This window comes from Gorilla gorilla, chromosome 1 (assembly GCF_029281585.2).
Source record: "Gorilla gorilla gorilla isolate KB3781 chromosome 1, NHGRI_mGorGor1-v2.1_pri, whole genome shotgun sequence".
Taxonomy (NCBI): domain Eukaryota; kingdom Metazoa; phylum Chordata; class Mammalia; order Primates; family Hominidae; genus Gorilla; species Gorilla gorilla.
In genome coordinates, this window is record NC_073224.2 from 124388117 (window position 1) to 124413719 (window position 25603).

A 25603-nucleotide genomic window follows, 5' to 3' on the forward strand; every position below is an offset into this window, starting at 1 on the left:
ACTATACGCTATGGGAAGGGCGCCTTCAACAAATTTCCCCTGTGCCTTCCAGCCTCAGGGCTCGTCCGGCAGGATGACTGAGCAAGGCCTTGGAAAACCGGAGCGATTAGAGCGGTGAATCGCGCTGGTCACGTTGGACACCTGCGCGTTAGGAGATTCTGGAGCCAGAAGGACAGCCGAATGGCCTTCGCCCGCCCTGCCCCTCGCCTGCTTCAGAAGCCCCCGGAAACGCCCCGGTCCGCGACCCGAGTTCGAGCAGCCAGGGGGCCCAAGGGAAGCTGAACGCCTGGTGGGCTCCCGGGATGGCTCTTCCCGTTCTTTGCACAGCCTTCACCCAGTGAGGAAGCCTGTACCCACCCTGCCCAGTAGCATTCGGGACGCTGCGGAGCTTCCGCTGCCATCTTCGGATCCTGTGTTCGGCACGGGGGCTCCACCAGGGCAGGGATCGTGGTGAGGGTCGCTAGTGGATCCCCTCGCGGGGAGCAGGGTCTGGCACTCACCAGGGCGCACGACTAGGACTTGTTGAATGAATCCGTCGTCGCCTTTATCTTTCAGTCCTTTGAAGAGCCTTGAGAATGGAAATCATGAGAGATTTTTCCATGGGGAAGTTCTTTTTACGAAACGTTTATTCAGATTGATTTCTCGGCACCCCGCGGGGCGGGCAACGGGCAGGGCCTCCAGTGCACCTTCTGTGCAGTGGAGCCGCGGGGGCTCAGCTGGACAGTGGTCGGGTCGTGGGGCGGGAGGGCGGGAGCGGGGGAAGGGAAAAGCAAAAGCGGGGAAAGAAGCCGGAGAGCGGTGGACCAAACATCTAGACCTGAAAGGCTCGTGCGGAGGCAGAGGTGGGATCTTCCGGAGGTGAGAATTGTTTTTTTATTGTAGCAGAATGGGGAGGAATTGAGGGGAAAACGGAGATAGAACCTGAAAGAGCCCCAAACGTGAGAATCTGTAGCTCCGCAAGAATAAGATCTTCCAGAAAAATTAGACCGAAAACTAGGCGTCTGGGAACCCTGACATCCTTGGAGGAGTAGCATCATCATGACCCTCTGTGTTCCTTTTGGCATAAGGACTTGCTTCCATTGTTTGTTTGTTAAATTGTTGTGTTTGTTTAATAAATAAAACCTTTTCATGTATCTTTGAAATTACGTTGGTTTGGCCGGGCGCTGTGGCTCACGCCTGTAATCCCAGCACTCTGGGAGGCCGAGGCGGGCGGATCACGAGGTCAGGAGATCGAGACTATCCTGGCTAACACAGTGAAACCCCGTCTCTACTGAAAAATACAAAAAATTAGCCGGGCGTAGTGGCGGGCGCCCGTAGTCCGAGCTACTCGGGAGGCTGAGGCAGGAGAATGGCGTGAACCTGGGAGGCAGAGCTTGCAGTGAGCCGAGATCGCGCCACTGCACTCCAGCCTGGGCGACAAAGGGAGACTCTGTCTCAAAAAAAAGAAAGAAAGAAAGAAAGAAAGAGAGAGAGAGAGAGAAATAAATAAATAAATTACGTTGGTTCTATTTCTTTATGATTACAAACAATGCTGCAGCCATCATTCTTGTACACTTCTCATTGGCCACTGGTGTATTTCTATAGGATAGAGGCCTGGAGAGCAGCTGCTCCAGCATAGTGATTACATGGTTTTTTTATATCATTCCATTTTCTTCCCTTTTTTGGCTTATTAGCTATAATTCTTTCTTTTGTTATGTCAGTGATAGCTTTAAGTTTTCTAGAATACATCTTTATCAGTCTGCCCTCAAGTGACATTATACCTTCCCTTCTGGCCTTTATGCTAGTGTTGCCATGTCATTTGATTTTAGACATGTTATAAACCTCAACATCTAAGTACATACATAGCGATTTCCAGTCGTCTCCATTTATTTGTGTAGGTTCAGATTTCTGTTTGGTATCCTTATCCTTAGGCCTGGAGGACTCCTTCAACATTTCTTGTAGTGTGGGTCGGTGAATGCTTTCATTTATTTGTATGTCTTTATTTTTATTTGTATTTTTTTAAGATGGAGTCTCACTCTGTCACCCAGGCTGGAGTACAGTGGCATGATCTGGGCTCACTGCAACCTCCACCTCCTGGGTAAAAGTGATTCTCATGCCTCAGCCTCCTGAGTAGCTGGGATTACAGGCATGTGCCACCTCACCTGGCTAATTTTTGTATTTTTAGTAGAGACGAAGTTTTGCCATGTTGGCCAGGCTGGTCTCCAACTCCCCGACCTCAAGTGATCCGCCCGCCTCAGCTTCCCAAAGTGCTGGGATACATGTGTGAGCCACTGCGCATGTGTATGTCTTTAAATGTCCTTATTTCAGTCACATTTTTTAGAGATTTTTCATTGTGGCATAGAATTCCAAAATAACTTTTTTTCTCTCTCTCACTACTTTATTATGTTGCCACTTTGATGCCTTGTCATTGATATATCATCTTTTCTGTTTTTGTAAAACTGGCATAAAGGAGGCTTCCTGTACTTGTTATATAATTTTTGGAATGTGTACTTAAATTAAAAAAATGTTGTTATACTTTAAGTTCTGAGATACATGTGCAGAACGTCCAGGTTTGTTACATAGGTATACATGTGCCATGGTGGTTTGCTGCACCCATCAACCCATCATCTACATTAGGTATTCCTCCTAATGCTATCCCTCCCTTTGCCCCCCACCCCCCTATAGGCCCCAGTGTGTGATGTTCCTTTCCATGTGTCCATGTGTTCTCATTTTTCAACTTCCACTTATGAGTGAGAACATGCGGTGTTTGGTTTTCTGTTCCTGTGTTAGTTTGCTGAGAATGATGGTTTCCAGCTTCATCCATGTCCCTGTGAAGGACATGAAATCCTTCTTTTTTATGGCTGCAGAGTATTCCATGCTGTATATGTGCCACATTTTCTTTATCCAGTCTATCATTGATGGGCATTTGGGTTGGTTCCACGTCTTTGCTACTGTGAATAGTGCTGCAATAAACATACGTGTGCATGTGTCTCTATAGTACAATGATTTATAATCTTTTGGGTATATACCCAGTGATGGGATTGCTGGGTCAAATGGTATTTCTGATTCTAGATCCTTGAGAAATCACCACAGTGTCTTCCACAATGGTTGAACTAAATTAAAAATATGAAAATGGGCTGGATGAGGTGGCTCACGCCTGTAATCTGAGCACTTTGAGAGGGGGAGGCGGGATGATCGATTGAGGCCCAGAGTTGGAGACCAGCCTGGATAAGATAGTAAGACTCTGTGTGTGTGTGTGTGTGTGTGTATATATATATATGTGTGTGTGTGTGTATATATATATATTAAAAAATATATATATACACATTCCCTCTGTGTATATATATTATATATATATATAATATATACACACACACTCTCTCTCTATAGATATATGTATACACACAGGGAGAAATACGTCCATCGTGAGAGTCCTAGAGTCATCTTAAGTTTCACCGAAAGTGCACTTAGAGTAAAATGTGCCCACTCTGAGGGTCAAACCTACCTACTGACGTGTAAGTTGTGTTTGTGAGACATTCTCAACAGCATTTGCTTTCCCTAGCACAGTGGTTTTCATGTTTTCCTCACACCTGAATGTCCTCAGTGCAAAACCTGTCAGAATTCATTTCCTTTGCTGTTCTTCTTTGAGAAACCTCCAGGGTTTTATTTATTTATTCCATACCTTTTAAAAGCATAGAGACAAAGACTGGCAAGTGGTATATATTACTACATTAGTCTGAGTTCTCCAGAAAAAGAAAACGAGCAGGATACACACACAGACACACACACACACACATACACACACACACACACACACACACACACACACAGAGATTTACATTGGCTAATGTGATTATGGAAGCAGAGAAGTCCAAGGTCTACACTGAGTAAGCTCTAGACCCAGGAGAGTGGAATATAGTTCTCTACCAAGTCCAAGGCCCAAGGCAGAAGACTGATGTCCCAGCTCAAAGACAGTGGAGCAGAGACTTCTTTCTTAGCCTTTCATTCTATTCAAGCCTTCTATGGGTTGGATGAGGCCCACTCACACTGGGGAGGGCAATCTGCTTTACTCAGTTTACCGATTCAAATGTCAATCTCATCCAGAAACACTCTCAGAGACACAGTGAGAAATAATGTTTAACCAAATATCTGGGCACCCCATGGCCCGTTCAAACTGACAGAAAAATTCATCTTCACAAATACTCTCAATAAAAGTGACTAACAAATGTAGCATCATGTCCTGCCTGTTTATCCCATGACAATTAATGTATTCCAGCCCAACATTGTCTTCCTTTCTCTTACAGAAGCAACATGTAACAGTTTCATTGAAAGTAAGGTTGCCCGGGCACGGTGGCTCACCCCTGTAATCCTAGCACTTTCGGAGGCCGAGGCGGGCAGATCACCTGAGCTCAGGAGTTTGAGACCAGCCTGGCTAACATGGTGAAACCCCATTTCTACTAAAAATACAAAAAATTAGTCGGGCATGGTTGCGCATGCCTGTAATCCCAGCTACTCGGGAGGCTGAGGCAGGAGAATCATGTGAACCTGGGAGGTGGAGATTGCAGTGAGCCAAGATCCCGCCATTGCACTCCAGCCTGGGCAACAAGAGTGAAACTCCATTTCAAAAAAATTAAAAATAAAAATAAATAAATTGAGTGAGGTTAATTTTGACCTTATGGAGTCTCTCCCCAACCCCTACATACCTTTGCACTTGTGGATTGTCATTTTGTCATGGCTTTGATATAAAAATATATCAATAAGCTATATGCAGTGCTAATGTAAGTTTGAATTTCATCCTGACTCCATAAGCCACTTTCCATTTTGATAAAGCCTAGAAATATTCATGTCCATCTCCTTGAATATGGGTAATGGATACCTATTGTGGGGCCCACTCTCAATCTCATGGGGTTTTTTTGTTTTTTTTAATTTTCATTCAGGTCTCAATAGATATGCCTGGGCTGCCTGAAAGCCACTGAAAATGGCCCGTGGCCTTGTACATCTGACAGAGTGGACTAAAATCTAAGCCATGGAATGGGGGGATGGAAAGTGAGAAACACCAAACTCAGCACACAATGACTCAGTTTAAATCTCTGGGCTAAGAGATCTCTCATGGCTTCTGGGACATAAGGCTTTGTCTGGAGGGTGACTGTAGGCTCCCATGACAATGCCTACCCCAGAAAGCTCAAGGCTGCCGGAGGAACTTACTTTAGTTCCAGCCAATACCTGCTGATGATGGTAGGTTCAGGATCTCCCTTTTGTATAGCACTTACTAAGAAGGGAATCCTTCCTCCATCCCTTTGAGATGTGTTTGTATCTCCTAGGGACTCCAGTGTGTCTTTCCCTAGGATCTGAAAGCCATTCCTTTGAGCTGTAGTTCTCAGGAAGGACTGAGCCTCTGTCTTCCAGTCTCTGTGGGAGGTTAGAATCCTATCTTCTAATATTGTCAGCTAGCAGACACAGCTGGCCTGATGAGGCAGACATTCACGATGTTTCACTTGTGCCCTGCCCCCTGCCCTCTCCCCTACCTCCCTCTCCCCCTATAATGCCATCACCTCTGTACAAATGGGAACACAGCTCAGCCCCGTTCTCTACTATCAGTAGTTACTGAATAAAATCTTTTTTCTCTGCTTTAACTAATGTCTGGCTTTATCTTTGACAAAATAAGTGGAGCGATGATTTTTAGGGACAAGGCAGCTGCAAAGAGAGGCACAGACATGGGAGGAGAGGGAGGGATCACCTGATCCTTTTCATTTCATAGGTATCTATTCCTGCCTGGTGTTTATAAGCCTGACACTTGGCTGGGCTTCCCTGGGGTATATCTCCATGGCTCTGTGGCAAGACTTGAATAGGCTGGTGATGACACTTGATGTCCCCATAGCCACCTTCAAAAATGTCATTAAAGGCTTGCGAGAAAATGGAAGGAAACACAGAAAACCTGATTTTGAAAGTTGCCGCCTTTCCTTCTTCCTCATTCAGAGTGTGTACGATATTGCTGTGCGGTGTTTGTTGGACTGCAATTTAGCACAACACCTTTTCTAATATTTGGCAGTTTCTTGCAGAGTTAAGCCTACCCCATAAGGAGGCAAATTTACTTTCATTCATTACCCATGAAAAATGAACACATACATCCAATAAGGCTTCTACAAAAAATGCTCATAGCAACCTTATTTTTATACTAAGGAAAAACTGGGTACAACACAGTCTTCATCAACAGAAGAATTTAATACCTACTGTTACATAGTCATAAAATGACCTCATGTACAGCAAACAAAAACAAGCAAAAAAAAAAAAAGGAAAAGTATGAAAAAACACAGTAACATGGGTAAAACCCTCCAAACACTATACCTAGCAAAAGATGCCTATAAAAATATCTTTTGAACATCTAAAACAAATTTATTTTAATGTACCTGTCTGATACTCCTGTGTAATTCCATTTATATGAAGCATCAGGACTCAACAGTGGCTCCCTCTTTGAGGTACTTTGATGGAAAACTTCCTGGGTTGATGGAAATGTTCTATGTGGCTTGGTCTAGTTGATACTTACAAGGGTCTATACATTTATTAAGCTTCACGGTACACTTTTTACATTTACATTTTTAATATAAAAATAATGTTAATTATTTTTAAACTGCCGAAATCTCAAAATGATACTTGTTTTAGTATTGGTTTAACCCTGAGATATATTTTTTACTTTTATACATACTGTAAAATCTGTATAATAAAGTTTGGAGTAAATTAGACCTTTTTACTCTTCCTACACAATGCTAGAAGTCTGGAACATCTTAATTCCATTTACCCTCCTTGTGATTCTCAAGTTACTCTCATTAATTTTAAGGCACCATATATTTTAAGTCACATGGACATCATTATGATCATTGGATTAGTAAAACATACTATTTGACTGAGCCACACATTAAACCTACACATTGCCCTGCGTTCCTTCGTTCCCTTTCCACATTCCCCGGGGATATTTCACATTTTTGCATTTCCCTTAGTTAGCATGTGCTGCTTCTCCAGAAAGGTCTGCACTTCACCTTCACTGGAAAGATCTGTAGTCTTGGGTTAGGAGCCAGCAGTCAGTTGAAAATGATAGTATTTTAGAACTCTATGATGTCTTACTTTTTCACTGCTGTGAATTTAGCACCTGACCTTTGGACACAATAGGAATTTCCCCCTCTGGGGGCTGCTCTGGTTTTCCCATGTGCCTTGGGCATTCAGCAGTGTCCTGATGACATGCCTAGGTGTGGTTTGTTTGTCCTTATGCTGCTTGGAGTTCATAGCTCTTCTTGCACATGTGGCTTGATGCCTCGTTGGGTTTGTTTCTCTTAATTGTCCATAGGTAAGAACTATTTCTGTTCAGTATTGCTTCTGTCCCATTTTCTGTCTTCTCCAGCTTCCAGGACATTAGTGACAATTTATTTTAAGCATTTATGACATAACTCATATATATATATGTATATATATACACACACTTGTTTCTTAGTTTTCCTTCCTGCTAGCTCTCTCTCTGCTTGTCTGGAAAGTCTCCGCTTACTTATCTTCAGGCTAGTAATCCATCTTCACATGGATCCAAACTGCCATTACACCAATCTATTGACTTTTTAAAATAATAACTATTGCATTTTATTTCTAACTTTAATAGATTTTCTTTCCAATTATAAGTATTTATTACATCTCTATGTTATTTCTACCATTACCATATTTTATTTGTATAATTTCCATTTTATTTCAAAATAGGTTATTATTTTCTGGTGAAAATTTTTACCATCTCTTCCATTCTTCTGAACATCTAAATCATATCATTTGAATGTTACTGTCTTATAACCTCGATGTCACCATCATCTGTGAGAAACCTACTGTTTCCTGTTTTGAGTTTGTTTTCTCTTGCCTCTGCTTCTTTATATGCCTAGAATACTATGACTGAATGATGGGTGTCTGTGTGAAAAATTATGAAAGGACTGAGTCGTGTTCTCTGTCTCTGAAGATTAATTCCCCTCTGCCCCTGGCAGGCACCAGAGGCACAGATCACCTCAACCCCATCTCTGTCTCGGCTGACCTGCAGCTTGTTTTTCCTCTTGGGAAACTCAGCAGCAGGATTTTTCCCTCAGAGAAACATCACATTTAAAGCATACATAGAAAAAGGTGGGGTTTTTTTCATAAGAAGTCTTAGTTTTCTTATTGTAAATTTAAACACATGGTTATTACTGTTCTTAAGCTAATTGGGCTAGCCTGGGCAACACAGTGAGACCCCGTAACTATGAAAAATAAAAACATTAGGCAGGCATGGTGGCATGTGCCTGCAGTCCCAGCTACTCAGGAGGCTGGGGCAGGAGGAGCACTTGAGTCCAGGGGTTCAAGGCAGCAGTGAGCTAGATCGTGCCACTGCACTCCAGCCTGGGTGAGGAATACAGACCCCGTCTCTGAAAATTAATAATAATCATATAGTAATAATAAGACAATTGGGGCAGTACCTCCTTTATATTGATCAGATACTCAATTTGTCTATACCCTCCAGAGGAAGACAAAGTATTCTACTTTGTTTCCTGAGAAAATACTGTGTATTTATACATGAAAAAAATCCATTAAAATACTGGGCATTCTAAAGCATCTAAATGTCATAAGTAATATCATTTAAAGTGGAAACAGAGGCAGTGGTGTCTATCAAGGATGCTTATCAGTGAGGGAAACAAAAGGAATCATTAAGCACCCTTGGATACCTGGAGGGCCCCTCTGCCAAAAATCTCAGTAATTCTGTGATACACTTTTGAGTCTAGCAGGTTATTCTCTTTTCCAGAGTACGAAGTTGCCAACCTAAAAGAACAACCAAGAGAGAGTGGTTCTCCAAAGAAGTGAATGTTTGGGAACAAACGGAGGATTTCAATCCAGGATATGCACACTATCGTATGAGGACCCAAAGGCACATCCAGGCAGGCTGAGAAGGGGAACCTTTAACAGCGAAAATGAGGAAGGTTACATAGTTGTTTTGAAACAATTATCCTTGGCCACAAGGAATAATCACAAGGGTGGCATCAGTCCAAGGATGAATAGGCAGTTGCTGGGCAGATGTCCTTGCAGAGAGATTCTTTGGGTAAGGTTGTGGTGGCCTTTGTGCAAAGTTGTGGTTTTCAGAGAGTTCTTGTAATAGTTTTTATCACAGGCATGTGTGTGTGAGCACCCCTCCTTTATGATCTCCTGATTGAATTTTGTTAGGATTTGGCATACGTGACTCCATTTTTCATTCTGACAACTTTTACAGGTCATTGCTTTTCATCCATTTTTACTAAGGGCTGGACTTGCTTAAATTCCAGGAAATTATGAGGTCTTGATTCGTATAATTATCAGAAGTGCTCATGTTGCTGACTCAGTTGCCTATTTGGGATGTTATAATTGTCTTTTTTCTCCTTCCTGTACTGTAATTTACACAATCCTTAGAGGAGATTAATTTGATACTTTTCAGCTGTGAAAAACTTGAATATGCCAATCAAAGAAAGGTTCCCCTCACATGCTAGGAATTTAGTTTCTTTCCTGTGCTAAGATCCATTTAGGTATAGCACTTTCCTGGAGCCAAGAGTTCCTATGAAATGGGGTGTGGCATATTGTGTATTAAGATCATCCTTATTACAGAGATGCCATTCTTGCAGATATTGACAACTAATGTGTCCATAAGACTTTTACCAAACATCAGATAGACAAGATATGAAAACCTTCTCATTGCTGCAGTCTCAAATGTCAGGAAAGACCAGAATCTTTAGGATAATGGACAATCAAGAAAGACTCACAGACTAGATTAGCTGTCATGTACTGCCAATCAGGGAATGGATCCTTGTCAACCACCACCTAACAGAGATTGTCCCCAGAAGTTCACTCCATAACATCAAAACCAGAAACCCACATTGGTGCCACTGGTGACAGAAAATAATAATGCAAAAATGAGAAAGAAACAGTGAGAGAGAGAGAGAGAGAGAAGACATAGAGGGAGACAGAGACATGTACTATAGCCATACTTAGTGATTAAAAGCCAAAGAGCTCAATTTCTATTCATGATATTCATTAAAAGAAGCAAGGAAACAGGAGCTAATAGCTCTGAGGGTTCAGGTCTACACAAGATGCCTGTTGGGTGGAGGGTTCTGTTGGCACCAGTGATGTTTCTCAGATGTGCTAATTGTTATGGACATAGCCCCCGAAAAAACCTATCAAATAATAATACATGGACAGCTATCTGCATGCTAATTTACCATTGTATAGGAGGGAGAAAGGGCATTAGATTGGTTTTGGCAAATAAAAGAAAAACCAAGATTTATGAAGAAAAGAGGAAAGGGGAGAAGAAAAAAATTGCCTGGGACCTTTGTGATTTTGCTCCCCTTGTGTAAGGGACTTGACAGAAAGCTTTCCAAGAGGTCGCTGTGGCCCATCTTCTCTGGACCAGTGTGACTTGGTCATCGCAGAAAACAATCACGGATGTCGGAGGACTTTAAAATATCTTAGAAGTTTAGCAGTTCATCCCATGTCACTGAGTTTCTGTGTGCGATGTCCACCATGTCCTTCTGTTGTACAACCCCTCAGCTAAGCCAGGAGGGTGCCTCTCCCCTCACGACCAGCCTGGGCAACACGGCGAAATCCCGTCTCTACAAAAAATACAAAAATTAGCCCATCGTGTGGCGCATGCCTGTAGTCCCAGCTCCTTGGGGCGCTGAGGCAAGAAAATCGCTCGGCCCCAGGAGGTCGAGACTGCAGTGAGCCATGTTTGCACTACTGCATGCCATCCTGGGTGACCAAGGCTGGAATATCATACATCCATGTGTAGAAAGTTTGTTGTGCCGGCAAGTAAATGACAAAGGGGACATTAACAGAACTGAGAAACAAATTGGAATACGATTTGGTACCGCTCCCACGAAAGATAAACTTGCAGAATGTACTCAAATTGGAAACATTAAATAAGTTCTATAATGTAAAATTAGCACATCCTGTTGTCCACACTATAGAAATATCTGCACAAGTGACCAAAGATATGTGTACAAGAATGATGGTGATTGCAGCATCACTTGTAATCCTAAAACTATGAAACGCACCTCACTTCAAAAACATTTTGAAAAGGGTTAAATAAATCATGCACAAACTCAAGAAGAAATGCTGTTCTCACAAACAATGGCGAGGATCACCATGAGGATGACTGATTCCACTGGTCACATTATTGATAGAGCAATCAGTAAACCCAGGCACATCCTGGGGATAGGATACTACTGTAATAGGCCTCCTATTATTAAACATGAAAAACTTGAAGCACAAAATGTCCACCTAACTGACCCAAGTCATGGGAGCAAGGAAGATTTTTATCACACCACAGGTGAGATCCTTTCTAAGGTCTATGGGATTCCTGAGTTTGACAGGTATAACGCGCGGTGGCCCTTGCCAAGCCTCAGACTTAAGGTGGATAGGAAGTGGGGACATGTGTGACTTGTGATCAATCAGGAGTTGGTTGTCCCATCAACAGAAACAGGTTAAAATAAAGCCCCAGGGCCCCGGCTGGAACTACCAACCTTTCTATTAACCGCAGAATGCTCTAACGAATTGCGCTACAGGTACACGTTCCGTGCCTTCTTCTGGGCGCTATAGGAAGGGTGCACTCAGCAAACTCCCCATCCCCTCAATCTTCAGGGGCCCTCCTGGCAGGACGACTGTGCAAGTCCCAGGTCCTTGGAAAACCGGAGAGATTAGAGCGGTGAATTGTAGTGTTGGACACCTGCGCGTTGGGATATTCTAGAGCACGAAGGACAGCCGAATGGCCTTCGCCCGCCCTGCCCCTCGCCTGCTTCAGAAGCCCGAGGAAACGCCCCCGTCCGCGACCCGAGCCGCCGCCTCGAGGCTCAGGGGAAGCTGAACGCCCGGTGGGCTCCTGGGATGCATCTTCGCGTTCTTTGCGCCGCCTTCACCCACTGAGGGAGCCTGTGCCCACCCTGCCCAGTCGCTTTCGGGGCCGCTGCGGAGCTTCCGCTGCCATCTTCGGATCCTGTGTCCCGCACGGGGGCTCCACCAGGGCAGGGATGATGGTGAGGTGAGGGTCGCTCGTGGGTCCCCTCGCGGGAAACAGGGTGTGGCACTCACCAGAGCGCACGACTAGGACTTGAATTAATCCATCGTCGCATTCAGTTTTTAGTCTTTTGAAGAGCTCTGAAAATAGAAATCATGAACTGTTTTTCCATGGGGGAGTTTTGTTTTGTTCTGCTTGTGAGACAGGGTCTCACTTGGTAGCCCAGGCTGGAGTGCAGTGATGCAAACACGGCTCACTGCAGCCTCGACCTCCTGGGGCCGAGCGATTTTCTTGCCTCAGCGCCCCAAGGAGCTGGGACTACAGGCGTGCGCCACACGATGGGCTAATTTTTGTATTTTTTGTAGAGACGGGATTTCACCGTGTTGCCCAGGCTGGTCGCGAAGGGAAAGTAAGTTCTTTTTTTTTTTTTTTTTTTTTTTTTGATACAGGGTCTCGCCCTGTCGCCCAGGCTGGAGTGCAGTGGCGCGAACTCGGCCCACTTCAAGCTCCGCCTCCGGGGTTCACGCCATTTCCTGGCTCAGCCTCCCCAGCAGCTGGGACTACAGGCGCCCGCCACAACTCCCGGCTAATTTTTTTTCTTTTTCTTTCTTTCTTTCTTCTTTTTTTTTTTTTTTTAGTAGATACGGGGTTTCACCGTGTTGGCCAGGATGGTCTCGATCTCCTGACCTCGTGATCCGCCTGCCTCGGCCTCCCAAAGTGCTGGGATTACAGGCGTGAGCCACCGCGCCCGGCGGTAAATTCTTTTTAAAAAGCGTTTATTCCGATTGATTTCCTGGCATCCCGTGGGGCGGACAACGGGCTGAGGCCTCCAGTAAACCTTCTGCGCGATGGAGCTGCGGGGGCTCAGCTGCGCTGTTTTTGGGTGGGTGCCTGGGGCACTAGGGCGGGAGCGGGGCACTGGGTGGGTCCAAGGGGGAACTGCAAGGAGGAGAGCAAGGAAGTCGGTAGAGGCGGCGACCCTGGCGAGGAAACTTCCCAGTAGCTTTGTTCAGCGGTAAGGACCGGATCCCTGAGAGACAAAAATCATCTTTTCTACTGTAGCAGAGTGGGGAGAAAGGCAGGAAAAATGGAGAGACACCAGGAAAGAAGGAAAATCATGGGGACCCTTAGGCCGAAGCAGCCCTATATTAAGTTTAAAGAAGAAAGCAGGCGGCTTCCTGTGATGGTATATTGGTTAGTAATCTGCATCGCGGCCAAGGGTGGAATCCCAGTCATGGCAGTGTCCCTCCTGGGGCGTGGCACTCCTCCTTTCCTTTAGACTCCAACCTCTGCCTAGGCTGCGCTCTTTACCTGCGACCAGAGAGGTTACAACTTACCAGTGCCTTCGGAGCTCTGTGCAGTGGTGAGAATAGAAGGAACCCCTACCTTGCATGCTGGGGTCCAGTCATCTTGAAAGGCTGGGCTTTTGCCCCCTCTCTGAGCAAGTGCAGCACCCAAAAGGTGAGGTGCTCCCTCCCAGTCAGCCTTATTGGAATCCTCCACTATTACCACGATGTGGCCATAACCGTGTTTCTGGTTCAGATATTTCAAACATCCGTGGGGCCTTTTAAGGCCGAATCAGAAACAAGCGAGAGGACATGAGGATAGTTTGCACTCCAACTGGGAATTTTAAGTAAAGCCTAAAGAATACAATAAAATCTAAACTTAATGTCATTCCCCAACACCCAATTGTTATTTGTTTTTATTTATTTATTTGTTTATGTATTTTTGCTATCAGTAAATGACTGAAGTATAATCCACACAGACCAAAGTGTTCCAATCTGAAGTGCACAGCCCAGTGCATTTTGACGTAAGAAACCATCACCCAGATCAAGTTACGGGACATTTTCACCAGCCCAAAAAGTCATCAGAGCCCCTTTCCAGTCAGTCCTCACCCCATCCCCACTTAGGCAATCACCATTCTGATTTCTATCTCCATGGGTTACTTTTGCTTCTTCTTGAAATTCACGTAAACGAATATACTGATTCTGTTTCTTTTTTGAATGCAACAATGGTTTTGAGATACATTCATTTTATGGCATGTATCTCAACTTTTTGATGTTATTGATGAATACAATACCATTGATGGAAGATTGGAATATTTCTACTTTTGGCTATTGTGAATAAGGTGTTTATGGGCCTTTTTATGGACCTGTGCCTTCATTTCTCTTGAGTATAAACCTGGTAATGGAATGGCCAGGTCATGGAGCAGGCATATTTTTAACTTTATTAGAAACTATCAGACACTCTTTTAGAATGGTTGCACTATCATATTCTCTTGCCAGCAACAAGGGATACATTTGCTCTGCACTCTTATAAGCTAGTGGTTTTCCCTGTCTCTTAAATGTTGCCCATTCTGATAGGCGTGTAATGGTGTATCATGGCATTTTAAATTTGTGTTTTCTGAATGAGTGACGATGCTGATAATTCTTTCTTTTGACATCTGGACATGAAGAAATCCTCTTTTGTGAACAAACACTGTTCAAGTGTTTTGTTCATTTTAAATTGGCTTGACTCTTTCCCCTCACCCAGTTTTACATAAACTTTACTGTTAGAATAGAAAAATTGAGAAGCTAGTACACAGAATGGAGTAAAGAGGCTGGAATGGGTTTGGGGAACCAACTCACATTTTATGGTTAACACATTGTTCAAGAACAATGTATGTTTTTCAAAGACATCCCCTTATTGAAATACGCAGAGAAAGTGTGGGATAAAAGAGCATATACTAAACATCTCAGAACGAGTTTCTGGAAGTGGACAAGGGAATGGGAATGCGATAAACAGAGAAAAGGAGAGACAGTAAGGGCCTTGCTCAGAGCAGCCACCATAATGTGCCCTGTGCTAAGGACATGGAATTTTGAAAACAGAAAGTTCACCCAGACAGACCAGTCTAGATAAGAAAGGCAGCAAGAGACTTTAAAAAACAAAGCAAAAACAGAGAAATCATACAATGAGATGCTGGGAATGAGACTATGCCCATCATCTCCAACATAACACTAATTACTGCTAATTGTAATGAATCTAAATCTCTCAGATTGGATAGAAAAGGAAATGCTGGCTCTAACAGTTTAATGGACAGAAAAGGGTTAAATATTAAAAGCAGTGCTTATTATCCTTAGCAAACTAATGCAGGATCAGAAAACCAAATACCACATGTTCTCACTTATAAGCGGGAGCTGAATGATGAGAACATGCGGACAGATAGGATGGGGGTGGGGACAGCACACACTGGATCCTGCCAGAAGGTGGGGCTGGGAAGAGGGAGAGCATCAGAAAGAGGAGCTAATGGATGGTGGGCTTAGTACCTGGGTGATGGGATGATCCGTGCAGCAAACCACCATGACACACATTTACCTATGGAACAAACCTGCATATCCTGCACATTTACCCCTAAATTTAAAGTAAAACTGGAAATAAAACATTTAAAAAGAAAAGAAAACAAACAACAACAATAACAACAAAAAGAGTGGTGCAAATCTGTACCAGGCTTATTGGAAACAAAAGAATGAGAGTGAAAACATGGGTATCAGACAAAGGCAAACAGCAAAACAATGCTTTATATTAGCTAAAGGAGTAATATCCTAGCATCTAACTAAAGTCGAATGGAATCGAATGGAACTGTTTTTCCCTGAACTGGCCTCCTTGGGTGGCCAACCAGGGCATGGTGAAGGGAAAAAATCTTGGAGTGCGCTTGTTGACTTTGGCGTCCGCGGGGAGCTGCCCCTGTGCCCGTGGCCCTCTGCGCATGCCCGGACCCCGGCGGCTCCGGAGTCCGGGAGGCTCTGGCTGCTCCAGTCGCGGGTCCGGGCCCCGCCTCTCCACTCGGCGGTGGCGTCCGTGTTGTTATTGTGGTGGTAGCGGCGTCTGGCTGCTGCGGACCCCGCCGAGTCCTAGCGCCTGGCCTGCGCGCCGCTGCCCGCGCCACAGGTCCTTTTGGAATAAATCACGGGATTGAGCTTCATTCAGATGTGGTGGAATATGCCAAGGAAAAACTGGAGAGCTTCATCAAAAATAGTGATAGCTTTGATAAATTTGAGTGCTGTGAACCTGCATTTGTTGTTGGTAATTGCCTCCAGATAGCATCTGACAGTCATCAGTATGATCGAATTTATTGTGGAGCTGGAGTCCAGAAAGACCATGAAAACTACATGAAAATATTACTAAAAGTTGGAGGCATATTAGTCATGCCTATAGGGGATCAGTTAACACAGATTATGCGAACTGGACAGAACACTTGGGAAAGTAAAAATATCCTTGCTGTTTCATTTGCTCCACTTGTGCAACCAAGTAAGAATGATAATGGCAAACCAGATTCTGTGGGACTCCACCTTGGTTGACCATAGAAAGTGGAAACCGTGGAAAGTGAAACTGTGCATAAAGGGAGACTACTCTCCCTGTGCTGTCAGGAATCTACAGGACTTGGCTCGTATTTACATTCGACGCACACTTAGAAATTTCATAAATGATGAGATGCAGGCCAAGGGGATTCCTCAAAGGGCTCCACCCAAAAGGAAAAGAAAGAGAGTTAAACAGAGAATTAACACTTATGTATTTGTGGGTAATCAGCTTATTCCTCAGCCTCTAGACAGTGAAGAGGATGAAAAAATGGAAGAAGATAACAAAGAAGAGGAAGAAAAAGATCACAATGAAGCAATGAAGCCAGAGGAGCCACCTCAAAATTTACTGAGAGAAAAAATCATGAAGCTGCCCCTCCCTGAATCTTTAAAAGCTTACTTGACATATTTTAGAGACAAATAACTTAGATCAAGAAGAAAGAATGCCTACTGATAATTCCTTTAGTCTTGAAAATGTAGCATTTGTTAGGAGTTAAAAGAGAATTATTTCTTTCATCAGAGCAAATTATAGTGGAAAAAAATATCACTTGTTTCTGTCAGTAACACAAATGATGTATTCAGTGAATAAAAGAATCCCTTTTATAAAATCTATTTTTCTTTAAATCTTGGAAAAATGTTGTTTTAGCTCAGAGTGATTTCAAAGTGGAATGCAACAGTAGTCAAGACTTGTGTACTATAAATCCTTTTCTGATTCCTTACAGATTTGTAGTGATGAGGGTTAGATTTAATTTTATATATGGTTTAAATAATTGTTAAGCTTATATAACCTGATCTGAATTGCAGTTGTTTGCATTTCCTCTATGAAAACTTCATTTATCTAATAAGGAAATCAAATGCTTTGTAGACTATTTACCTTACTTTTGTTGCAATCACTGTTGTTGGGTTGCTGTATATATATTCCGGGCAATATATGAGTGCAATAACAATACAAGATATTGAATAATTTAGCTTTAAAAAATCCCACAAATTTTATGAAATTTTACAGCCCTGCTACTTTTGCTTTTGAATCTCTTGCCAAAAGACATGGGTAAAATATCTGCCTCTCTCATAGAGATTTTAAGAGCACAGCAAGTGAATTATTAAAACAGAAAGTATATACTTAATACAACTCTTTATATGGACCCTTTACATTTTCAGTATTTAAAAAAATGAGGTTATCTTAACTCTATAGAATTTTAAAAGTATATTTAGAATTGTTTTTTCTGTAGTTCACTGTATAAAGTATTTGGTTTTTTTAAAAAAGCAAAACCATTGTTATGTGTGACTCTTGATAGGACACAGAATGAGTGAATGAGCATGAGTGAGGCCACTTTCTTGGATGGCTGTAAGTAGCAGGGCCAGGGTAGACCAGGTCAGCGGATGCGCTTTAGCAGATGGAACTTCTAGTTTATCTGAATATTTATCTTTGACAAGGTAGGGCTGAGCCTACATTTGCTTTTGATCTATCTAGTATAAGAAATATTCACAGAAATTGTATGTAGATACCCTTTGTTTTGAAAATCCTGTTCAGAATCATAGTGTAATCTTTGGGACCTATGCCATGTTCATTTCACTCCTTCCCATATTTTTTGTGTTTCTTTTGTTAAAACTATAATGGTTTTCATTTTTTACTTAATATCACACAATTAAACTGTCCATATTTGAGCTTTATTTTAGCTTATCAGTGATAAAAAACAGGTAGTAACTGCCATTGTTTGTTTGTTTGTTTTCCTAATAAGGCCTGAAAACAGCCATTCCTTGTTAAGGAAGTGTACAATGTAACATATTTGCTAGAGTTACATGGATTATATATTTCTTAAAGGGAAAAATTTGAGAGTATCATGGACTACCACCAGCATTATTATTACAGTAGTTACTCAGATTTGGTTAAGGAAGCCCAAGCAATGTATAGTGAAAGGATTATTATCTCTCTGCTAAGATTCAGATACTGTTTCAGAAATCTCAGCTCCAGTACTTCCACAACATCTAAAAACAAATGTTTGTGATCATGTGTAAGCATGAAATTGTTCCAAGTAAGTGAGGATATTTTAGTTATGTGAAAGACAGTTTCATGGAAGGTATTTGTTTTATGTCAGTGGCTGGGATGGTGGAATTGGGGTTATTTCTACAATTATTCTTAGACGATTACTAAACTGTTAAGAAATGCCCCATATCATTTTTGTATCTAGGAAAGAAAAAAATCAGTTTCATACTGTTGTCATCTGTCAGAAATGCTCATTTTATTTTGAATTAAATGTGGCTTTTGAAGTACCTAGTTACCTTGAATTCCTGGTGACCACGTTTTTATCTGGAAAACCTGGAGAAAGTTATCTGTCCCATCTCCCCTGCTTGTTTTGTTTTGTTTTTTTTTTTTTTTTGGTTGGAGCTGCTGTTTAGATGATGCTTTTACTATGCAGGAGAGAGTTTTTGTTAAGGATATATTTGAAGATTGGCTTTTCCATATTGTCTTTCATTCTTTGACCGTGGCAAAGTGTACAGTAGATTTTCATGATCATTGCATATTTCTTGTCATTGAAATGTATCTTTTATGTTTTTAAATGCATTCATTTTACACTTGTGAGTTTATCATTGACTTTAAGAGGTAGAAATGAAAAATGAAAATTAAAGCTAAAGCCTTTTTATCTATTAATGCAGATATATTAGAATAAGAATATTTTGGGTTTGTGTTTATTTTTTAATGAATTTATGTTTACTTGAGTATGGAAAATTATGTTTTATAGGTGGAAAAGTAGCAAATAAAGATTAAGTAAAAGTAAGTGAAAATGATGGGGAATATAGTATTGGAATTTTATAGCTAGTTAAAACAATAAGTATCATCTAATTTGGGTGTTTATTTTGCAGATAAGAAAACAGACCTAGAACCGTGGCATGTTTTGCCTGAAACATACAGTGAGTTAGAGACAGGGCCTAAGATAGCTTCTAGCATCAGATCAATCCCAAGAATCCATCAGCAACCTCAGACCAACCCAAGAAGATAATTTAAATCTATACTGCTTATTGGTCAATATATTTGGTTCTAGTATTAATAAAGAAAAATGTTATTAAAATAGCATACATAGTAGTAAAATAAAATACAAAAAGTGTGTTGATTTATAGCTGTTTGAGATGATAAAAGTGAAGCAAAGCCTGTTAAATCATTGGAAGACCTGGAAAATTATTTTAAATAAACAATTACATGTAATTAAAAAAAAAATCTTGGAGTGCAATGTCCATTTCTTTGCTCTTGTTTTGGTCTCTGTAAGGCATAAGAAGTTAAAAAGCAAGATCTGATCTTTGGAGTTTTCCAGGAATTCGAAATAGGTATATGAGGAAAGAAGCTCAATTATCACCCAGGTCTCCGGGAGTATCCCAGGTATAGTGCCAAGAGTCCAGCTTTCCGAACCGGGGTCCCTGGGTTCTGAAGGCCTTTTTGGGGAAAGTACTGATGTTTTTGTCAAGGTTGCGGGGAAAGGGTTTGGAAGGCCCCAAGCGGCGGGAAGGCAAAGAGAAGATATCAAGAAGCCAGGCAAGAACTTTCCACAGGTTCACGTTGGATATAGCACCAGAGACAAGAAACTGGGTGAATTTCTGATGTTTTTCCTACAGAGGTTTGTTATCCAGTTGTACAGAGCCTACTTTAAAATAAGGCTTTTTCAAGTCAGCTCTTTTAATGCGAAGCCGTAATTTTGTGGTGTTGCCTGATGCAGATCTCCACTGTAAGCCTTTGCTCTGCGTGTCTTTTTTGTTAGTTACATCTTCCAAAGAGAACCTTGGAGTCTTGGAGAATCTTGAATCTTTTTCCCACGTCTATATCTTACCTGTTTCCAGCGAAAGATTGTCACGCCAGTAGGCATTGGTAGTTTGGTGGCAGAATTCTTGCCTCCCACACGAAAGACCCGGGTTCGATTCCTGGCCAACGCAGGCCCCGGTTTTGTGCCCTCTGGTTTTTACATTTACTTACCATAACTGTTCCTCAGGTGGGTCACAGCCGCGATAATAAAGAGAAGAAAAAGGGAACTACTGGATAGCTTTCGGGTTCCTCCCAGAGTGGAGTTTCTCTAAGCAGTTACTTTGCAGAGACTGTCTTGGAAGCAGCCAGTGTGTCTGGTTAGTCTCTGCACTTTTGCATATTTGGCCCTAAAATCGGCGGGACTTTTATAGTCTCTTCCGATCCCTGAAATATAAAGAGTCACCTGGACATTGATTTCACTGCCTGGACCTTGGACAGACCATTTGACCACGTCTGGCGATGGAGTGCAGCTTAAAAAATAAATGACATTCCCGAAAGGAGAGAAGCTGTGGGGTCGGGCAGATTCCCTGGGCAAGGGGGCCCAGGGAAAAGGGAGGAATGTGGGGAGGAACCCGCGTACAGATGAGGAGAGCTGCGGAGAGGGGCCTCGAACTTTCCTATCGAGGAAGGCTCCAGTTTTCGGTGGTCTCGGCAAAATGAAGGATGGGCCCCGAGTGGAGAGCAGCACGTCCCCGAAACTCATTTCTATCACCCCCTTTTGTTTTACGCTCCACCAGGCAAATCTTCTGTCCAAGGGATTCTTTTTACTGCTTCTCTTTAAGCAGCGTGGTGGGGAGGCCATGACAACCATTAGCTCTGGAGGTTTGGGAAGGAAACCTGGAAAAAGAATGCCCCGGGATCATCTGCTTTGTCCTCCCCTGTTTTTTTTTTTTTTTTTATTTAAGTTTTAGGGTACATGTGCACATTGTGCAGGTTAGTTACATGTTTTCATCTACCCTTTTCCTCAGTGAAACTTACATGGATCCAGGATGTCACATTGCAGCTGCCGCGTTGGCAGATTAAGAGCCGCTGACAAACCTCTTTCGTGAAGGGGAAAGAGCAGCAGTTGGCCTGTAGCTATGGAATAACAAACAAGAGCAGAACCGAAAATACTTTTCTCTATGTGGTTCTCTCTCTCCTACCTGTGAACATCAACCTTCCACACACAAAAGTTAAAAACCGCCTTGGTCTCTAAGGGAGGTTTACCATTTTTCACAGGTCCCGTAAGCCATGTTTCCTTCTTGCTTGTACAGTTCTTCCAGGGCCGAGTTTCAGGAGCTGCTCAGCAGTCCAGACTAGTTCAACATCCTGGTTCAAAACCATTTGTCTAGTTTTGCTACTGAAGTGCCTCCTAGACCAGAGATAAGACGTGTTCCCTCGGCTTCCATTTTCTAGAGATAATTGGTATCATTTCTTCCTTAAATGTTTGGCAGTGAAACCATCTAGACCTGGTGTTTTGTTCTGGAAGGTTGTTAAGCTTTGCTTCAATTTCAGTAATAGAGATCTATTTAGGTTATATATTTCTCCTTGTGTGAGTTTTGGTAGATTGTGTCTTTCAAGGAATTGGTCCAATTCATCAACGTTATCAAATTTGTGAGCACAGAATTGTTGATAATCTTCATCTGTTATCCTTTGAATATCCATGAGATCAGTAGTGAGGACCTTCTTTTCTTTTTTTTATTAGTAATTTGTATATTCTCTTATTGTTTCTTTGTTCACCAGCTACATGTTTATCAATTTTATTGATTATTTTAAAGACCTAGCTTTTGGTTTTGTTGATTTTTCTCTCTTGATTTCTGGTTTTCAATTTCCGTGATTTCTTCTCTAATTTTTAGTTTCCTGTTTTTCACTCACTTTGGATTTCCTTTGCTCTTGTTTTTTGAGTTTCCTAAATTGTAAGTTTAATTATTAATTGTAGATCTTTTTTCTTTGCTAGCATATGCATTGAATACTACGAATTTCTTTCTAAGCACCAATTTTCCTGCACCCAGAAATTTTTTTTATAAGTTACACACTCACTTGCATTTAGCTCAAAATATGTAATTTGTCCTGAGACTTTTTCTTGGCCCATGTATTAGAAGTGTGTTGTCTGATCTCCAATGTTGGGGCTTTCCAGCTATCTGTCTGTCGTTGATTTCTACTTCAGTTTCATACTTTGAATGCAGGACATACTTGGTATGATTTCTATTCCATTAAATGTGTTGAAGTGTGTTTTATGGGGCCAGAATATGGTGGATCTTGGAGAACATTCCATGTCACCCTAAAAAGGATAGGTATTCTGCTCTTGTTGGAGTAAGTAATCTAAAAAGTTGGTTGCATCCAGGTGAATGATGGTGGTGTCCAGTTCCACTATATCTTTATTGATTTCCCACCTGCTGGATCTGTCCATTACTGATGCCGAAGTCTCCCACTGTAATAGTGAATCTGTCTATTTGTCCTCAAAGTTCTATCAGCTTTTGCCTCTCATATTTAGATGCTCTGTTGTTAGGTGCATATCAATTAAGGATTGTCATATCTTCTTGGAGAAGTGACCTCCTTATCGTTATGTCATGACTCTATCCCCATGATTTTCCTCCCTCTGAAGTCGGCTCTGTCTCAAATTAATATAGCTAATCTAGTTTTCTTTTTTGAGACTGAGTTTCCGTCTTGTTGCCCAGGCTGGAGTGCAATGGCACAACCTCGGCTCACTGCAACATCCATCTCCCAGGTTCAAGCTATTCTCCTGCCTCAGCCTACCAACTAGCTTGGATTAAAGGCATGCACCACCATGACCGGCTAATTTTGTATCTTTAGTAGAGACAGGGTTTCACCATATTGGCCAGGCTGGTTTTGAACTCCTGACCTCAAGTGATCCACCTGCCTCGGCCTCCCAAAGGGCGGGGATTACAGGCATGAGCCACAGTGCCCAGCTGCTTCTCCAGTTTTCTTTTGATTATGATGAGTATGGTATATCTTTCTCCATCTCTTCGCTTCAAATATCTCTGTGTCTTCTTATTTAAAGTAGGTTTGTTGTAGACAACATATAGTTGGGACTCAATTTCCATTCTGCCAGTCTCTGTCTTTTAGTTGGTGTATTCGGACCATTCACATTTAAAGTGACTATTGATATCATCGGATTAATATGTACCATACGTGTAATTGTTTGTATTCTTTGACTTTCTTCATTGTTTTCTTTTGTGTCTTTTACTCTTTACCTACCTTCTCTGGCTATAATTGAACACGTTATATGATCCCATTTTTTTATTCTCCTTACAATACGATTCCATTCCTTTAAAAAAAAAAAACAGTGTTTTTGTTTTCACCCTATTGCTTGCCATATATATACTTACAACTAATCTAAGTCAACTTATAAGTAATGCTATGATGCTTCATGGGTCATGCAGCTGCCTTAAAAACAAAATTCCTTATTCCTTTCCTACCACCCTTTAAAACATTGCTGTCATTCATTTGATGTATCCATAACCTAGAATCATTCAATCTATTATTGCTATTTTTCTTATTTTGACAGACGGTTATATGAATTAAGAATAAAAATAATAAAATATTTTATTTTATCTTCATTTATTTCTTCTCTAACTTCTTTCCTTGGTGTAGATACATCTCTGACTTTTGTAGTTTTTATTCTTTCTGAAGAACTTCTTTTAACCTTTCAAGGAAGACAAAATCACTGGTAACAAATTCCCTCAATTTTTGTTTGTCAGAGAAAGTCTTTATTTATCCTTCGCGTTTGAAGGTAATTCTACAGAATTCTAGGTTGACAGGGTTATTTTTCCTCCAACACTAAATATGTCAGCTGCATGCTGTTCTTGCTTGCATGGTTTATGAAGAGAAATCTAATGTAATACTCATCCTTGTTCTTCTAAGGTAAGGTGTTTTCTTTCTCTAGCTTCTCTCAAGATGTTCTTTGGTCTTTGATTTTCTACATTTTCAATATTATATGTTGTGATGCTCAATTGTATGTGTAAATTTGGCTGAGCCATGGTGACTAGATATTTGGTCAAATATTGTTCTGGTGTTTCTGTGAAGGTGTTTTTTGATGAAATGAGACATTGAAATCAGCGGACTTTGAGGAAAGCAGATGACCCTCTATAGTGTGAGTTGGCCTCATCTAGTCAGGTGAAGGCCTTAATAGTATAAAACCTGACCTCCCCCTAACAAGGAGGAGGAATTCTGCCAGCAGAGTCCCTTTAGACTTGAACTGCAACTGTCTGTCCTGAGTCTCCAGCCTGCTCACCTACCTCATCAGATTTGGTCTCACCAAGCATCCACAATTGTATGAGCCAATTCCTTAAAATCAATCTCGATCTCTCTCTCTATCTATCTTTATTTCTATCAACCTTCTGTTGATTCTGTTTCTCTAGAGAATGTTTACTAGGGTTTGCATGCCTAGGTGTAGAGTTTTTAGTATTTACCCTGCTGGGTGTTCTCTGAACTTCTTGGCTATGGTTTGGAATCGCTTATGAATTGTGGAAAAATACTTCTTTTCTTCCCGTGAGAGTTAGTTTTGTGTGTCAACATGGGGAGTGTTTTTGGATGAGACTAACACTTAAATTGGTGAATCTGGGAAAAGCAGATTGCTTTTCATGATGTGGGTGAACCTCATTCCATCAGTAGGAGGCCCGACTAGAACAAAAAGACCAGCCTCTTCAAGCAAGAGGGACTAAGAGCAAATTCCCTGACAGACAGCCTTTGGAATTCATCTGTACCATCAGTTCTCCTGAGCCTCCAATCTGGCAGGCCACACTGCAGATTTCAAACTTTCCAGACTCCTAATCACATGAACCAATTTCCTGTGCGGTCATTTCTGAATATCACTGGGTGATTGGTGCCAGGACCTCCTGCAGATAGCAAAATCCATGGATGCTCTAGTTCCTTATATAAAATTGTGTCCAGAATTGGTGGGTTCTTGGTCTCACTGACTTCAAGAATGAAGCCGTGGACCCTCGCGGTGAGTGTTACAGTTCTTAAAGGCGGCGTGTCCGGAGTTTGTTCCTTCTAATATTCGGATGTGTTCGGAGTTTCCTCCTTCTGATGTTCGGATGTGTTCGGAGTTTCTTCCTTCTGGTGGGGTTCACCGTCTCCCCAGCTCAGGAGTGAAGCTGTGGACCTTGGCGTTGAGTGTTACAGCTCTTAAGGCCGCGCGTCTGGAGTCGTTCGTTCCTCCCGGTGGGTTCGTGGTCTCGCTGGCTTTAGAGTGAAGCTGCAGACCTTCGCCGTGAGTGTTACAGCTCATAAAGGCAGTGTGGACCCAAAGAGTGAGCAGCAGCAAGATTTATGGCAAAGAGTGAAAGAACAAAGCTTCCACAGTGTGGAAGGGGACCCGAGCGGGTTGCCACTGCTGGCTGGGGCAGCCTGCTTTTATTCTCTTATCTGGCCCCACACACATCCTGCTGATTGGTAGAGCCCAGTGGTCTGTTTGGACAGGGTGCTGATTGGTGCGTTTACAATCCCTGAGCTACACACAAAGGTTCT

At 42.1% G+C, this 25603-nt stretch overlaps 1 protein-coding gene and 2 pseudogenes across 2 annotated transcripts; 2 read left to right on the plus strand and 1 right to left on the minus strand.

Annotated features, from left to right (window-relative positions):
- Positions 1 to 54: 54 nt before the first annotated feature.
- On the minus strand, positions 55 to 10419 carry LOC134758734 (uncharacterized; annotated as a pseudogene).
- LOC134758737 (uncharacterized) lies at positions 540 to 13010 on the plus strand (annotated as a pseudogene).
- A 2626-nt stretch (positions 13011 to 15636) lies between these two features.
- On the plus strand, positions 15637 to 16901 carry LOC115932736 (protein-L-isoaspartate O-methyltransferase domain-containing protein 1-like). Of its 2 annotated transcripts, XM_055355582.2 has the most exons (3): positions 15637 to 15934; positions 16029 to 16333; positions 16398 to 16901. In XM_055355582.2, the coding sequence occupies exons 1-3, from the start codon at positions 15669 to 15671 to the stop codon at positions 16763 to 16765; spliced, it is 939 nt and encodes a 312-aa protein (XP_055211557.2). In that variant the 5' UTR covers positions 15637 to 15668; the 3' UTR covers positions 16766 to 16901. The 2 variants fall into 2 exon arrangements, with proteins under 2 accessions (XP_055211557.2, XP_055211562.1); XM_055355587.2 differs by having other exon boundaries at positions 15729 to 16333.
- Positions 16902 to 25603: the final 8702 nt, after the last annotated feature.

Coding starts and splice junctions, on each gene's coding strand:
- LOC115932736 (XM_055355582.2), top strand. CDS start 15,669: ATGGTGAAGGGAAAAAATCTTGGAGTGCGCTTGTTGACTTTGGCGTCC. Junction 15,935..16,028: donor CGCCGCTGCCCGCGCCACAG/GTCCTTTTGGAA, acceptor AAATAGTGATAG/CTTTGATAAATTTGAGTGCT. Junction 16,334..16,397: donor ACCAGATTCTGTGGGACTCC/ACCTTGGTTGAC, acceptor AGGGAGACTACT/CTCCCTGTGCTGTCAGGAAT.